At 43.6% G+C, this 15,219-nt stretch overlaps 2 protein-coding genes across 4 annotated transcripts in view; both read left to right on the top strand.

Annotated features, from left to right (window-relative positions):
- The first annotated feature begins 2,248 nt into the window (after positions 1 to 2,248).
- On the top strand, positions 2,249 to 6,355 carry LOC111178994 (putative E3 ISG15--protein ligase HERC6). The gene is made up of 3 exons (XM_089912483.1): positions 2,249 to 3,347; positions 4,308 to 4,451; positions 6,026 to 6,355. Exons 1-3 carry the CDS (start codon positions 3,318 to 3,320, stop codon positions 6,089 to 6,091), a joined length of 240 nt encoding a protein of 79 aa, XP_089768609.1. The 5' UTR covers positions 2,249 to 3,317; the 3' UTR covers positions 6,092 to 6,355.
- Positions 6,356 to 13,466: 7,111 nt separating this feature from the next.
- The window catches only part of LOC111179054 (E3 ISG15--protein ligase HERC5), a 41,515-nt gene continuing 39,762 nt past the window's right edge, over positions 13,467 to 15,219 (top strand). The window contains exon 1 of one of the 3 annotated variants that reach the window (XM_022582309.3): positions 13,467 to 13,878. In XM_022582309.3, the coding sequence (XP_022438017.1) occupies positions 13,611 to 13,878 (268 nt within the window). In that variant the 5' untranslated portion in view covers positions 13,467 to 13,610. The remainder of the gene's footprint in view (positions 13,879 to 15,219) is intronic. The other 2 variants (XM_022582307.3, XM_022582308.3) reach the window with 2 other exon arrangements.

Raw genomic sequence — 15,219 nt, 5'->3', positions numbered from 1 at the left:
AATCTATAAATTCCATGCTTCTTTATAATAAGCAACCTAGATGGACAAGGTACATCCTGCTAAAAGCATTCTGTAAATAAGGACTCTTCCTTTAGTTGAGGTTATTAGTGTCTGTCATCAGCATGTTTACAAGGAGATTTGACTGAATCATCTCCTCTTTTGTTTCCCAGCTACCCCTTTTAAAAATTTTCCTAACATCCCTGGTAATGAGAGAAAATAGATTGTCTTTCCTTGAGAAGCCTAACTGCCCCGTAAGTGTCCTTTAAAAAAGTCCTTCCCTACATGGTACTTTCTTCTACAGCAGCGCTCTATCTAACCTATCTACTGTGTTAATGAGGGTTGCGTGGACAGTGGACCCAGGCAGGTTGCATATTATGAAGCATTAGGGAAGATTTGAGGACAAGAAAACTCTAGTTGTAGCTGTCAAGGGTGAAGTTAGAAAGCATACGCCAGAATCCTGTCTTCCAAGGGAGAGATGATGGATGTAGTAAAAATTGTAAGCTCCGAACTGTATTACCAATTCAAATGCATAAATGTAGAGAGGGGAAACCAGTACATGGAGAATGGGAGTAGAGGAACTGGAAAATAAGTTAAGCTGCAGGTTTCCAGTCCAGTTCTTGGCTAGGTGACAGAAGGGGGGCCTACAACAGGCCACATACACCTCTCCCTGCTATAGTCAGTGGAGGGCTTTGCTGGACACTCCGTGTCACTCAGAGCCGCAGGACACGTTGCTCGGCAGTCAGAATCACGACGCATCCCAGAGCTGCAGACTCCTGGACCAAAGGAAGAGAAGACCCACCAGCAGGAAGGACCAGAAATGGCACTTTTCCATTTCCCTGCAAACCTGGAATTTCTTTACAACAAACATCTTAAGGAATAAGCAGAAGAATCTAGGAGCATCATGTATCACAGTCCCAGTACTTAGTGGTGGCAGAGGTCTGGGACAGGGCTTTCCCAAGCCTAGAGCCACAGGCACACTTGTCTCAGATGCTGGTAGAGGGCTTATATGGGCAACCACACTCAGCCTGGAAACCTGGGATAGCACAGCTGTTATCCACCTGTCTTGCTGTCACTATTGCAGGACAGGCCCCAAGAGGGTTGCATTGGTTTATAAATCCTAAATACTCCTTTACTGTCCTTGGGATAAAGCAGAAGCCCTAGAGGAGTGTTGAGGTCAAAGCAAGGATAGCAAGTCCAACACCTGATTTCTAATCCAAGGGAGTTCAGCAGAATCAAGATTATGGGACTAAATTGGTAAGGAAATGTTGAGAATTCAGAAAAGCTACATGGAAGTACTGTATTGGGTGGCCAAGAAGAATGCTAGCTACAAAATGAGGCCACCAGTGACATCTTTTTAGGGAGTTCCTATGCAAATTCAGTAGATGGATCACAGGTATTTGAAGTAGAGGAGTGGATTTTCTCTGGGAAAGCCTTTCCTCTAGTCTTCTTCCTACATCTGACACGTCTGAGCTCCTCCACTGCCCTTATTTTTTTTAATTAATTTTTTTTTTTTTTGCGGTACGCGGGCCTCTCACTGTTGCAGCCTGTCCCGTTGCGGAGCACAGGCTCCGGACGCGCGGGCTCAGCGGCCATGGCTCATGGGCCCAGCTGCTCCGCGGCATGTGGGATCTTCCCGGACCGGGGCACGAACCTGTGTCCCCTGCGTCGGCAGGCGGACTCTCAACCACTGCGCCACCAGGGAAGCCCTGCCCTTATATTTTTGAGGATTATGGTGGCAAGACTGCGAAGTGGATGACACCAGATGAATGCTTCAGCATGTTTAATACCACTGTTGCCTGTAAGGATTATGTTTCCTATGATAAGTGATCTGAGACTACTTAGCTGTACATCCATGGTGAGTAATCCCCTATATACAGTTCCTAGATGCCACAGATCCTGCCATCTCTTTATCTCCCATAATATAGATACGATGTTCTTTTCCTTAAATAATTACAATATGAGTGTATATAGCAATGGTAGGCATAAATGTGTGCTATATAAAATATGTTTATTTGAAATATTAAACAATTCCTACTATTCCTATGAGGATTCCTAAAATATTTCTTTTTCTAGGAATCAGAAGGGATAGACTGCATGGATTTTGGGCAAATAATTCTGCAAGGAAAGGATGAATCCCCTCCACTTACACTTGGAGTCAGACAGAGTCACCTAGTTGAAGATGCTCTGCGTCAGTTAAGCCAAGCTGAAGTCACTGACCTCCGGAAAATATCAGTGATGCAGTAAAAAGCCTCCTTGGATACGTTTACCAATGTGGGAGGGAAAAATTTATATAACGTAGCACAGGAAGAGCCCATGTTTGCAACTATAGTTATCAGCCTAATGGTTTCCAGGATTCCTTGCTTCCCCTTCAGAGAAAAGCTATGGGGTGTTTAACTGAACACTGGGGCTATGAGTTAACTATTAGTTACCTATGGCTACAGAAATGCTGCTTAATGAACCGTCCCAAAGCACAGTGACTTAAAATAATAATTGTATAGATCTGCGATTCAGCTGAGGGTCTGCTAATCTAAGTTGAGCTCATCTGGGTGGCTTTGCAGGTTTTGTCTATACTTGTGTACTTGTTTGCGAGTTAGCTAGGGATTGGCTGATCTAGGCTAGGCCTGCCTACGGCAGTTTGGCCCGGGGCCCTGGTTCCTACGTCTTCCATCTTCTTCCTGGGACCCGCAAACATGTTCTCACAGCGTTGTCAGAGGTACAAGACAGGAAGCCCAGTCACATGACAAACATTGCTTTAGTCAAAGCAAGTCACATGGCTGAGCTCAGGTCAAGGGCTGGCAAAATATACTCAGGCTCTTTAATGAGGGGACCTGCAAAGTCACACACAAGAGACCTGGGTCAAGGAGGGGTGGAGAATTGGGGCTGTGAATGCGATCAGCAAGCAGCAGGTGCAACAGGTACTTATCCTACCTTTTGGCTCTAGTTTTAGTCGTAGACTTTCCAGTATATTGGTTCCAGTTCTCGGCATCCTTCACTTCACCCTTTGTGGGCACCTGTAGGGTTTTCACTGTGCGGTACCTCAGATCGTTTGCCCACAGAATAATGACTAACTTTGTAGGTGAGGGCTGGCATCTGTCCAGAAGGGAGGGACTTTTCCTGATATCAGCCATGAGGGGAAGAGTTAAGTTCTCAGAGAAGTCAGAACCTGAGGGTGGGCCTCAGAGAGGAGAGGTATGCTCCCCAGCATAGGGACTCTAATGGAAAACACAGAAACTATTTTATAAGCCAGACTCTCTAGTTGTTGTCTCCCTCTGTACCTATTTTCCTTCAAATCTTCATTATGAGGAAATCAATAGAAAATGATTCTGCCTGCAGGAGATGACAAAGAGGTAAGAAGGCAAACTTCAAGACAAATCCAATCAAAATATAGACTCTGAACAAGGCAAGGTTGTCAAGGCCCTTTATGAGCAGGTCCTGACCGTGGCAAAGGTGGACTTGCTAGTGTAAATGAGCAGAAATAGGAAAATCAGAAGCAAGTTTAATTTATTATTGGGATCTCTGGATGGAATGTGAGGCAGGCCCTTGGAGATGATGGACAGTGGCCAAGGAGTTGGTTGATCACAGTGCCAGTAAGATCTTCTAGGCAAACAGAAGAGAAAGAGAACTCTTAGTGAAGCTTGCTGAGACTTGTATTAAAAAGATAAAAAGAAACAGACAGAAAGGGAAGGATGGAAGGAGTAGTTAGAGAGGTAGTAGGAAACCCAGGACAGCACTCAAGTACAAAGCCCAGAGATAGACTTTAGAAAAGAGGGACCTGTTCTTATTGACGCCCACAAGAGCATTCTGGGCAGTCAGCTCTGAAGGTTCCTACAAAGGTGTCATGCCCAGGCTGATGGGGAGGGCTGTTTATCTTAAGTCCTAGTGAGGGGAGAGGCAGGAGAAACCAAATAATTGTTGACTGGAGCCCAGGTTTTAAAGCCTGAATGATTAGAGGAAGATAAACAAGATAGAAGAATTGAGGAACTTAGTGGCCCAGGGGTTTGAAGCACATCAAAATTTGGTTCAAGACACGGGTCGACATAACTGGAGAATGCTGAGCCTCGCTAGAATCCCGCTTCACTTGGTTCACGTAGCCGTGGAAGGGACCCATGCACTCACTATTCAGTAATCTGACAGTAACTAGGTTCATGGCATCCGCTGCTCAGAAGCAGATCGAGGGAGAGCAGAGCACAGTTAGGTAAGGAGAGCAGATTCTGGGAATCCTGGTGATGGCAGGTTTGAAACTTTTCCGTAAAGGTCAAGGCATTATATTTTAAATCTGGACCTGGGACTGTGTTCTCTTTCCTCAGGTTGAATTTATTAAAGAAATTCGTCCTGTGGGAGAAGGGGTGCAGTCCGAGTTCTTCCACCGTATATTTGAAGATATGACCAAGAAAGAATATGGGATGTTCATATATCCTGAAGAGGGTTTCTACGTGCGGTTTCCTGTCAATGTAAGTTTTTTATTTGTTTTCTTATGGTTTTTCAGAACAAAAAAAGTATACCATATACTGTAACACGAACACAACATATACTAATGTGAAATTAGGTCACATAAAGCCTTGCTACTCAAAACACTCTGCACAGCGCAGAAGCTCCAGCATTACCTGGAGCTGTTAGAAAAGAAGAATCGCAGGCCCAGATTTTTTTTTTTTTTTTGCGGTACGCGGGCCTCTCACTGCTGTGGCCTCTCCTGTTGCGGAGCACAGGTTCCGGACGCGCAGGCTCCGCGGCCATGGCTCACAGGCCCAGCCGCTCCGCGGCATGTGGGATCTTCCCGGCCCGGGGCACGAACCTGTGTCCCCTAAGTCGGCAGGTGGACTCTCAACCACTGCGCCACCAGGGAAGCCCTGTTTTGTATCTTTCTGAGAAAGAATGAACCTCTAAAAGATAGGAATGGCCAAGGTGTGCCAGTGGTAGGATTTTTATCAATCAACAAGTTTTGCTGACTGTTTCTTGAGGTTCCCACATTGTATTAAATATTGTAGAAGATTCAAGTTAGTGTGTAACACAGTCTCTTTCCTCTTGAAATTTTTATATATGTAGATGGAGCGATAAGACTAAAACACCAGGAACTTCAGCAATTTTTTGAAATTATAGGCTGCTGATTTTAAGTGTAATAGTTGTTGAGAAACACAGTAGGATAGGGAAGGAAGCAACCATGTGGGATTAGAAACCCAGAGGTTTAGTCTTGAGTGCTGATGGCTGTGTAATTTAGCCTCTCTGAGTTTTCAGTTTCCTCACCTATAAAACAACTGTCATAATTTCTGTTCTGCCTGCTTTCCAGAGGTGCTGTGAGATCAAAACAAGGTATATCAAAGTGTGAAGCACCATGAAAACTTTAGGGCACTATACAAATTTAAGAGATTTCATCAGGACTTTTTCCTTCCTTTCCACAGACCCTCACAGTCAACGGCATCGGTCACCTTCCCTGACCCATATGCTTATCCCTGTAAGCACGTCTAGGTCGAGGCTGCATCACAGGGGAACACTCCTCTGGCACACACCTGACATGCCTGGTGCCCACTGCAGGTGTAGATAAAGTGTACCCTTCCTTCCTGGTGTCATTTTTGTACATGAATTTGAAGACAAAGACTGTAAAATTAAATAGTGAAAACCTTGGTTTATAAGGCTATCTGAGCATGTTTTTTCATATTCCAGATGTGCTATTAGTAACAAAATGCAAATTCATTTATTCAGTATCCTGAACTGTTAAAATTTGTATTTTAGCTTATGGAAGAAATTTACTTTGTATTATAGCCTGTGTAAGAACCTCAAATTTTGATTTTCCTGAAGCCCATTTTGTTTCTAATTTCTGACTTTTAGAAAAGGGAAGCAAACCTTTTTTTTACTAATCTAATTATCCCTTTGGATTATTGATTATTTATAATACATTAAGGATTTTTTTCCTTCTCCTTTTCCCCCCTAAATTTGGGAAGAAGAGATATTTCTTCTTTGGGATGCTGTGTAGACTCTATTGTACAATTTTAACGTTGTCAACCTCCCTTTCCCACTGGGTCTGTTTAAGAAACTTCTGGACCAAGAGCCATCATTAGAAGATTTAGAAGAACTCAGTCCTCTTTTGGGGAAGTAAGTAAATATAATGGCTTTTCTAGGACTATATATGGAGTCAGTCTCAGTAGTTTAAATATAAATAATGTTATACACACAGACAAGGTCTTCAGTTTCAATAATTGTGCATGCTCTTTAGATGAATTTGGATTTTGGCATGACTTATAATCAAGTAAACATTTAGAAATGGAGAAAAGCCAAATGCCCCTTAATTATCAACCAGCACAGTAAACGGAGCTCTGGCCTGGTCTCTCGAACTTATCCAGATGGAAGCAGTCGCTTTGGATAGTACATGATCTTCTTAATGAGAATCATGCATGCTATATTTGTTTTAAATAAATCCTAGTTAATCATTTCATTTATTTGAATAAATCAGCGTGTCATCAACTTTATTTTTTAAGGTTTGAAAAATACTTGTTCTAAGTTAAAAGGCAAACTATATCCTGTGAGGAAAATACTGGGAACACACATGACAGACAAAGGATTAATATCTCTGATGCATAGATATAGATATAGATATAGATATGGCTATGTGTGTGTGTATATATAATAATAAAATGAAAATATGCTCAACCTCTCTAGTAATCAAGAAAATGCAAATGCAAATGAGATATTTGTCTGCTTACAGATTGACAACTGTTAAAAGTTTCTCATAAAATGTAGAGTTGGCAGCAGATGGGGGGGAAGTATTCTCTTCTCATGTATTGTTATCGGAAGAATAAACTGGCTAGATTGACGCCATGTGCTCTGACAGTGTAGAGCAGGGTTTTTCAACCTCGGCAATACTGACATTTTGGGCTGGATAATTCTTTGTTGTGGAGCGCTGACCTGGACATCGTAGGAATGTTTAGCAGCCTATGGGGTTGCTACCCACTAGATGCCAGTAGCAAAACTCCCTTCAGTCGTTAACAACCAAATATGTCTCCAGATTTTGCCAAATGTTCCCTGGGGGACAAAACCACCCCTGGTTGAGAATGACTGGTCTAGAGGAAGGGGCTCCTTTTTATAATTTCCACCACGACGCCGCAGTGTCTGTGTTAGCAGTGGGTCTACCAATCAAACCATAAATAGAGGTTAGTTCCAGGAAGAGGGAGTGGGTAGGTGGAGGAGAAGAAATTTACATGGCATTTTATACATTTCTAAGTTGTCCATAACTTTTTCCATTGAACATTTATTTCTTTTGAAATTTTACAAGAATAATAAATATAATGTTTTAAACCAAGTAAGAAGTTCTAAATGATGAAGCTGATGCATTAAAGAAGTACTTGGCATACGTTTTTCTGTGAGTACTAATGAAAGCCAGATTATAGTTTAGATTTAATGTTTTTTTTTTGTTTTTTGCAGTACACGGGCCCCTCACTGTTGTGGCCTCTCCCGTTGCGGAGCACAGGCTCCGGACGCACAGGCTCAGCGGCCATGGCTCACGGGCCCAGTCGCTCCGCAGCACGTGGGATCTTCCCAGACCGAGGCACGAACCCGTGTCCCCCGCATTGGCAGGCGGACTCTCAACCACTGCGCCACCAGGGAAGCCCCAGTCTTCTCTCTTAATGGGAAACTTTTGCTTCAGTCCAGTGGTTCTTTTTTTTTTTTAATTTATTTTATTTATTTATTTTTGGCCGTGTTGGGTCTTCGTTGCTGCGCCCGGGCTTTCTCTAGTTGTGGCGAGCGGGGGCTACTCTTCGTTGCAGTGCATGGGCTTCTCATTGCGGTGGCTTCTCTTGTTGTGGAGCATGGGCTCTAGGCGCGTGGGCTTCAGTAGTTGTGGCACACGGGCTCAGTAGTTGTGGCTCGTGGGCTCTAGAGTGCAGGATCAGTAGTTGTGGTGCATAGGCTTAGTTGTTCTGTGACATGTGGGAGCTTCCCGGACCAGGGCTCGAACCTGTGTCCTCTGCATTGGCAGGTGGATTCTTAACCACTGTGCTACCAGGGAAGCCCAGTCCAGTGGTTCTGTTGGCTGTACGTTCAGTGAGTTCACTTACATTTTCCTGCCCCTGGCTTTTTCTTGGGCTTTTCCCCCTGCCTAGAATGGCACCCAGCTCATCTCCTTGAGAACTGACTAGCCAGCTGTGACCTCTGAAGCTTCCCTGTCACCCCAGCCTCTCTCCCTGCCTTGAGTTAGCTCCTCATATAGCTGAGCTAAACTAAACTTCCTTGTATCTTGCTGTTATATTTTCAGGTATATAATTTCCCCTCAACTAGATCATGAACTCACTAGATCAAGGACCAAGACCAAATGTCATGATTTTTTTTCACTCCACATGGTCCCATGTAGTTCTCTTTGCACAAGGGGACCCAATACATATTTGTTGAGTGAAGTGACTGATTTCTTCCGTTTCATTTTAAGTTTTGCTCTTCCTATGACCTCTCTTAACCAAAGTTTATTTCTTTTTAGTTTTTCTTACAGGAAATGAAAGGCTGCATGTAAAAAGCATACGGAAGGTGGGAATCCTATTTCGCTGTCCTGAAACTTTCAGTGAAAGAGATTTCTCAAGATCACTGACCTGTCATAATATTCTGGACCTCCCTAAATATTCTGCAATGGAAAGAATGGAGGAAGCACTTCAAGTAGCCATCAACAGCAACAAAGGATTTATGTCACCCACGGTCACAGAGTCATAGTGACCTTTGAGAGGCTCAGATCTCAGGTTCTCTCACCCTTCGATCCTTCTGTTTTTCTTAGTACAAAGTGTTGACGGATTTTAGTTAGAATAAGCTGACAAATGCTGGGATAAACAATAACATGATGAGTCAAGGATAACATTTTTAATGAATCAACATTTCCTGATCCTTAAACTTGCTATGAGAATGCTTGCTTTTTACTGAATTACTTCCTGAACAATAATTATCATTTAAAAATATACTAAATGTTAAAAGCTAACAGATATTTTTAAAATACTGTACATCTAGGGGGCTTCCCTGGTGGCGCAGTGGTTGAGAGTCCGCCTGCCGATGCAGGGGACGCGGGTTCGTGCCCCGGTCCGGGAGGATCCCACATGCCGTGGAGCGGCTGGGCCCGTGAGCCATGGCCGCTGAGCCTGCACGTCCGGAGCCTGTGCTCCGCAGCGGGAGAGGCCACAACAGTGAGAGGCCCGCCTTAAAAAAAAAAAAAAATTGTACATCTAATAAACACTGTCTGCAAATATGAAAGACATGCTGAAGTTCAAAAAAATAAAACTATAAACTAATTCAACATGTTTTTGAGGCACATAGATATATATTTTTATATTCTGGAATGTCTCCAGAGTTTTGATTTTAGCCAAACAATCTATTTGAAAAATCTAAATGTTAAGGGATTTATTAATTTAATGAATAATGACTTATGCTAATTGCTGTGTTCCAAGAAGCATTCTTTATTTTGGTTAAAGGCTAAGCCCAACAAGGAACTCCCATTTAATTACAGTTGGACAAAAATGAAGAACATGAAATGTTTTCAGCATCATGGTATACAATGAATTAAAGGAGAGATGTAAGTATGGTGGAAATGAATTTTGTGGGCCATTTCTATCTCATATTAAATTTTAAAGTGTACGCTATTCTATAAATGCCTATTGTCATCCCAAACCACACACAGAAGCCTTGTGTCAGTGGTACTTTGGGAAAGGAAGCTGTGGGGTGAAGTTCATACTGGGGTGCTGATGTGCAAAGAGGGCAGGCATCTGAGGACAGACAGGACAGACATAGAGAATGCACCAAGGACACTAGAATGTAAGGTGGTTAGTAGAAACACAAGCCCCCAGCAAATCCCCATAGTTATTTTGGATATATCTAGTTTCTACAATAAATGGAATGAAGGCCCAGATGTATTCTATTTGAATTTTAAGGGAAAAGGTAACTTCTATATCTTAGGGATCCTTAGGCACCTGACTTTTGGGTTGTGTTTTTCAGGCCTTTCAACTCCAACATTACTTTTTCTGGGCAAATGGGTGAAGCGTACTATACATATTGAGAAGAGATAGCACCGACTCTTTATATACTCTTTCAGAAAATAAAGGTAATGAGAACATTTCCCACTTAATTCTCTGTTGCCAGCGTTACCCTAATACCAAAACCAGATAAAGACATTACAGGCAAAGAAAACTACATGCATCTCTCATATGAACAGACACAAAAATCTTCTACAAAGTTTTAACGTGTCAAACACCCAATAAAATATAAAAAGGATACTACCTTGTGACCAACTGGGATTTAGTCCAGAAATGCATTTGAAAATCCATTATATTTCACTATAATAGAAAAAACAATCACATCATTACCTCAATAGAGGTAGAATAAAACTGACAAAATTCAACAGCCACTCATGCAGGATGAATAGCCACTCATGCAGGATGAATACTCTTGGAAAACTAGGAACTTCCTCAGCCTGATTACTTCATACTTAGTGGTGAAAGACCAAATGCTTTCCTACTAAAATTGGGAACAAGGCCAAGATGTCTGTCATCGCTTCTGTTCAACATCGTACTAGATGTACTAGTCCACACAATAAGGCAAACTAAGAAAAAGAAAGGGCATAATGATTAGAAAGGAAACAGTAAAGCTATCTTATTTATAAATTACATGGGTATCCGTAGGATATTCAAAGGGATCCATACAAAAAAACTACTAGAGCTATTAAGTAAATATAGAAAGGTGTCAGGATTCAAGGTCAATATGAAAATTAATTGCATTTATATATACTCACAACAATCATACACTGAATTTTTTTAAAGTACCATTTGCAATATCATCAAAAAATAAGAAATACTAAGGATAAATTTAATAAAATATGTTCGACTGTTCCCTGAAAACTTGAAAATATTGCTGAATGAGATTAAAGAAGCTTTAAATTAATGGAGAGAGACATGCTCATGGACAGAAGAATCAATATTATCAGCATGTCAGTTCTTCTGAAACTGATCTAATTTAGTGCAATTTCAAAATCCTTGCAGTCTGTTTTGTAGAAATTGATAAACTGATCTTAAAATGTATATGGAAATGCAAAGGACCTAAAATAGGCAAAACAACATTGAAGAAGGACCATGGTGGAACAGTTGAGTGAACTGATTTTGAGACTTAATTAGAATCTACAGTAATCAAGGCAGTGTGGTACTGGAGTAAAAATGGACATACAGGACTTCCCTGGTGGTGCAGTGGTTAAGAATCCACCTGCCAATGCGGAGTACATGGGTTCGAGCCCTGGTCTGGGAAGATCCCACATGCCACGGAGCAACTAAACCCGTGCACCACAACTACTGAGCCTGCGCTCTAGAGCCCGCAAACCACAACTACTGAAGCCCGCATGCCACCACTACTGAAGCCCACGCACCTAGAGCCCGTGCTCCTCAATAAGAGAAGCCACCGCAATGAGAAGCTCATGCACCACAACAAAGAGTAGCCCCTGCTCGTTGCAACTAGAGAAAGGCTGCATGCAGCAACAAAGACCCAACACTGTCAAAAATAAATTAATTAATTAATTTTTTTAAAAAAATGGACATACAGATAATGGAACACAATAAAAATCCAGAAGTAAATCGAATCACATATAGCCAACAGTTTTGACAAAGACGCCAATCAGTGGAACTGTTCCAAACTGGAACAGTTGGAAATCCATAAGAATAAAAAAATGAACCTCTTCCCTTACCTCACATCATAAAGAATAATTCATTTGAAATGTAACAAAGACCTAAAGCTATAAAACTTCTAGAAGATAACATATAAGAAAATCTTTGTTACCTTGGGTCAAGCAAAGATTTCTTAAGTAAGACAAAAAAGGCATGAACTATGTAAGAGAAAAACAAAAATGGATAAAGAAGAAAAAATGAATAAACTGCATCAAAATTAAAACTTAAGCTCTTCAAATGACATTTTTTCATGTAATTTTATTTTTTTGTTTTAGTTTTATCATAGCTTTTTTTTAATTGAAGTATAGTTGCTTTACAATATTGTGTTAGTTCAAATGACATTTTTAATAAAATCAAAAGGCAAGCCACAGACTGGTAGGAAACATTTCAAAACATATGTCTAATAAAGGGCTTTATATGTAACATAAAGAGTTGTATTACAGGGACTTCCCTGATGGTCCAGTGGTTAAGACTCCACGCTCCCAACGCAGGGGGCCCTGGTTTGATCCCTGGTCAGGGAACTAGATCCCACATGCTGCAACTGAAGATCCTGCAAGCTGCAAGGAAGATCCCATGTGCAGCAACTAAGATCCAGCAGAGCCAAATAAAATAATAAATAAATATTAAAAAAGAACTCTGTTATACATATAAAAACCCTTAGATAATAAGCAATCGAATAAATGGGCAAAAGATATGAACAGACCACCAAATAAGAGACAGAGATCAGCACTAATAAGCACCTGAAAAAATGCTAAATATCATTAATCGTTAGGGAAATGGAAACTAAAACTGCGATAAGATAGTACTCTAGACTACCTGAATTGCTAAAATTAAAAAGACTGACCAAACCAAATGTCGGCAAGGATACAGAGGGACTGGAGCTCCCATAAACTGCTGGATGGAATGCAAAATAGTATAGCACTTTAGAAAAGTTTGGTAGTTTCTTAAAATGATATTCATGTACTTACCATATGACACAGCAATTCCATTTTTAGGTATTTACCCGAAAGAAATGAAAACATTTATCCACTCAAAGACTTGTTCACAGTATTCACAGCACTTCTATTCTCTGTGGGCACAAACCGGAAAGGACTGAAAAGCCTGCCTATTGGTAAATGGATAAAGAAATTGTGGTATATCCATATAATAGAATACCACTCAATAACAAAGAGGGAACTACTGATGAAACACTACAGGATGAATCTCAAAAGCCTTATGCTAAGTGAAAAAAGTCAGACACAAAAGACTGCACAAGTTTGAGTCCATTCCTAAGAAACTCTAGAAAAGGCAAAGATTTATTGACAGCAGATCAGTGGTTGCAGGGATCGCAGCGTGGGCCGTGGTACGGTACGGCACTAGTTTCACCACGAGACTGCGGCAGAGCCCCCAACAGAATGCTTAACAAATTTCAGCTCTCCGGGCCACCATAGTTTCTGGAAATTCTGCACGTCCGTCTGTGTCAGGGCTCCTCCTAGTGGAATTGCAGTGTTTATTCGAAGGCCACCTTGTCCAGTTCAGGTGGCTGCTGCCCGCCCGGGGACACCTTCTCAGCCCTGCCCACCCACCTCTTCACCGGCCAGCTTCCTGTTTACTCTGGCCACCGTCCGAGCCAGTCGTGAGTCATAGAGTTTCCCTTTAACTTTTCCTTTTCGATTCCGCCCACTTAAAAAAAAAAAAAGGCAGTTTCGATTCTCTCTGACACTGCCGGCTCCGCCCCCAAACAGCACATTGGAAGCCCGGCGTCGGGGCAGGGGCGGGGTAGGGAGGCTGCGGGTCCTCGACGCCGTCGTGCGTTGCGCTCGTTCCGCCTCCGCACCGCGACGCTTCGTGGCCCGTGGGCGCTCTCGCAGCGGCCGTCTCCCCCTTTCCTTGCCTCGTCACAGCTCGGTCTCTTCCGAAGGTCTGGAGAGCGGAGGCACTGCCGTGGAGCCCGGGAAAACGGTGATGGAGCGGAGGCCACTGAGGAGGTCGCGGGGCGGCGGCGCGCGCTTGGCGTCCGGGCTAGTCCCCGCGTCCCGGCCCGCGGAGCTGCGGGGTGCGAAGCTCTGGCTCTTCCCCAGCGCCGACCCGCTCCGCAGCGCGCTGTCCCGGAGGACCGAGGCGACGCGCCAGATGTGCTGCACGCGCGAACGCCTGGCTGTGCTGGAGCGCGGCGGCGCCGGCGTCGAGGTCCACCAGCTGCCGGCGGGGAGTGACGGCACCAGGAAGCCGAGTGAGTGGGGCGGCGCAGCGCCCGCTCGGCGCTCCCGCCGCGGGCTGGGGGTGTGAGTGCGGTGGGCTGCCGGGGTCGGCGCCTGCGGGGTCGGAGTCGCGGTCGGGGCCAGCAGGGACGCTTCTCTGCAGAGTGGCCCGACTTGTGGGTGTGCAGTCCTTCTCTCACCGCGAAGGACATTCAGAAGGGGACCCGACGCCGCAGCGGTCGGCGGAGGCCGCAGACGCGCTTCGGCCCGGGGGCTTTTCGCGCTTGGCTCGGGCAGCATCCCTGAGTTCTCCCCGCCCCGAGCCCGGTGGGCGTGGAGTTTGGCGGGGTGGTGGCGAGGAGTAGTCGGCTGCGTCCGCCGACCGCACGGAGGGAGTGTACCGGCAGCATCTTAATCTCAGCCAGCCATCCTCTGTCGTTGGTTTCTGTTCCAAGTGTGTTTCTCACTGACCCCTTTTTCGGTCCGCTCCTATTTGGAGTCTTTGGAGAACCTCTTTCGCGTTATCTTGTTCTCAGTGACGATGTTTGCAGGCATTTTAAAGAGTGCTTTCAGTTGCACTTCTCCGTGGTAAACTCTGTAGAGATTAGGTCCGGTGTCCGTAGCTCCCATTCTACAGGTGGGCGGGAAAGCAAATGGCCACACACTTAAAAATTTGCCCTTCTGTTGAGTGAAGAACATGATATTTTACTTTTGTTCGTTTTACTTTTAACTTGAGCGGAGTCGAGGTTTTTTTTTTCTGTGGGTCATTCGCATTTCTTTTTGGTGAACTGCCTGTTCATTCATATCTTTGCCTGGCTTTTTAAAAAATTGAGTTGTCGGGCTTCCCTGGTGGCGCAGTGGTTGAGAGTCCGCCTGCCGACGCAGGGGACACGGGTTCGTGCCCCGGTCCGGGAAGATCCCACATGCCGCGGAGCGGCTGGGCCCGTGAGCCATGGCCGCTGAGCCTGCGCGTCCGGAGCGTGTGCTCCGCAACGGGAGAGGCCACAGCAGTGGGAGGCCCGTGTACCACAAAAAAAAAAAAAAAAAAAAAGAAAAAATTGAGTTGTCATCTTTTTCGTATTTATTTCGAAGAGTTTTTGAATATTGAGTTAGAGGAGCCTTTTGTCGGTCATATATGTTGTAAAATTTTCCCCGACTTGCCTTTAGCTAAGGTTATTTTATTGTCTACTTCATCAGTCTTTTACGGAGGCGTATGCATTTTGTGTTATGTTAGAAAGCTATTCACAATCCAGTTTCTTTTTTTAATGTTCTCATCTTTATACAAATTTTAAGATTTTACTTTTAAACCTAAAATTTTTGATACACTTGGAAATTATTTTGACTTAAGGAATGAAGTAGGGGGATCTAGATTG

This window comes from Delphinapterus leucas, chromosome 5 (genome assembly GCF_059928025.1).
Source record: "Delphinapterus leucas isolate spDelLeu-1000000601 "Yukka" chromosome 5, BTC_Dleu_Yukka2, whole genome shotgun sequence".
Classification (NCBI taxonomy): Eukaryota; Metazoa; Chordata; class Mammalia; order Artiodactyla; family Monodontidae; genus Delphinapterus; species Delphinapterus leucas.
Note: the sequence above shows the minus strand (reverse complement) of the source record. Positions and strands in the feature narration are given on the sequence as shown.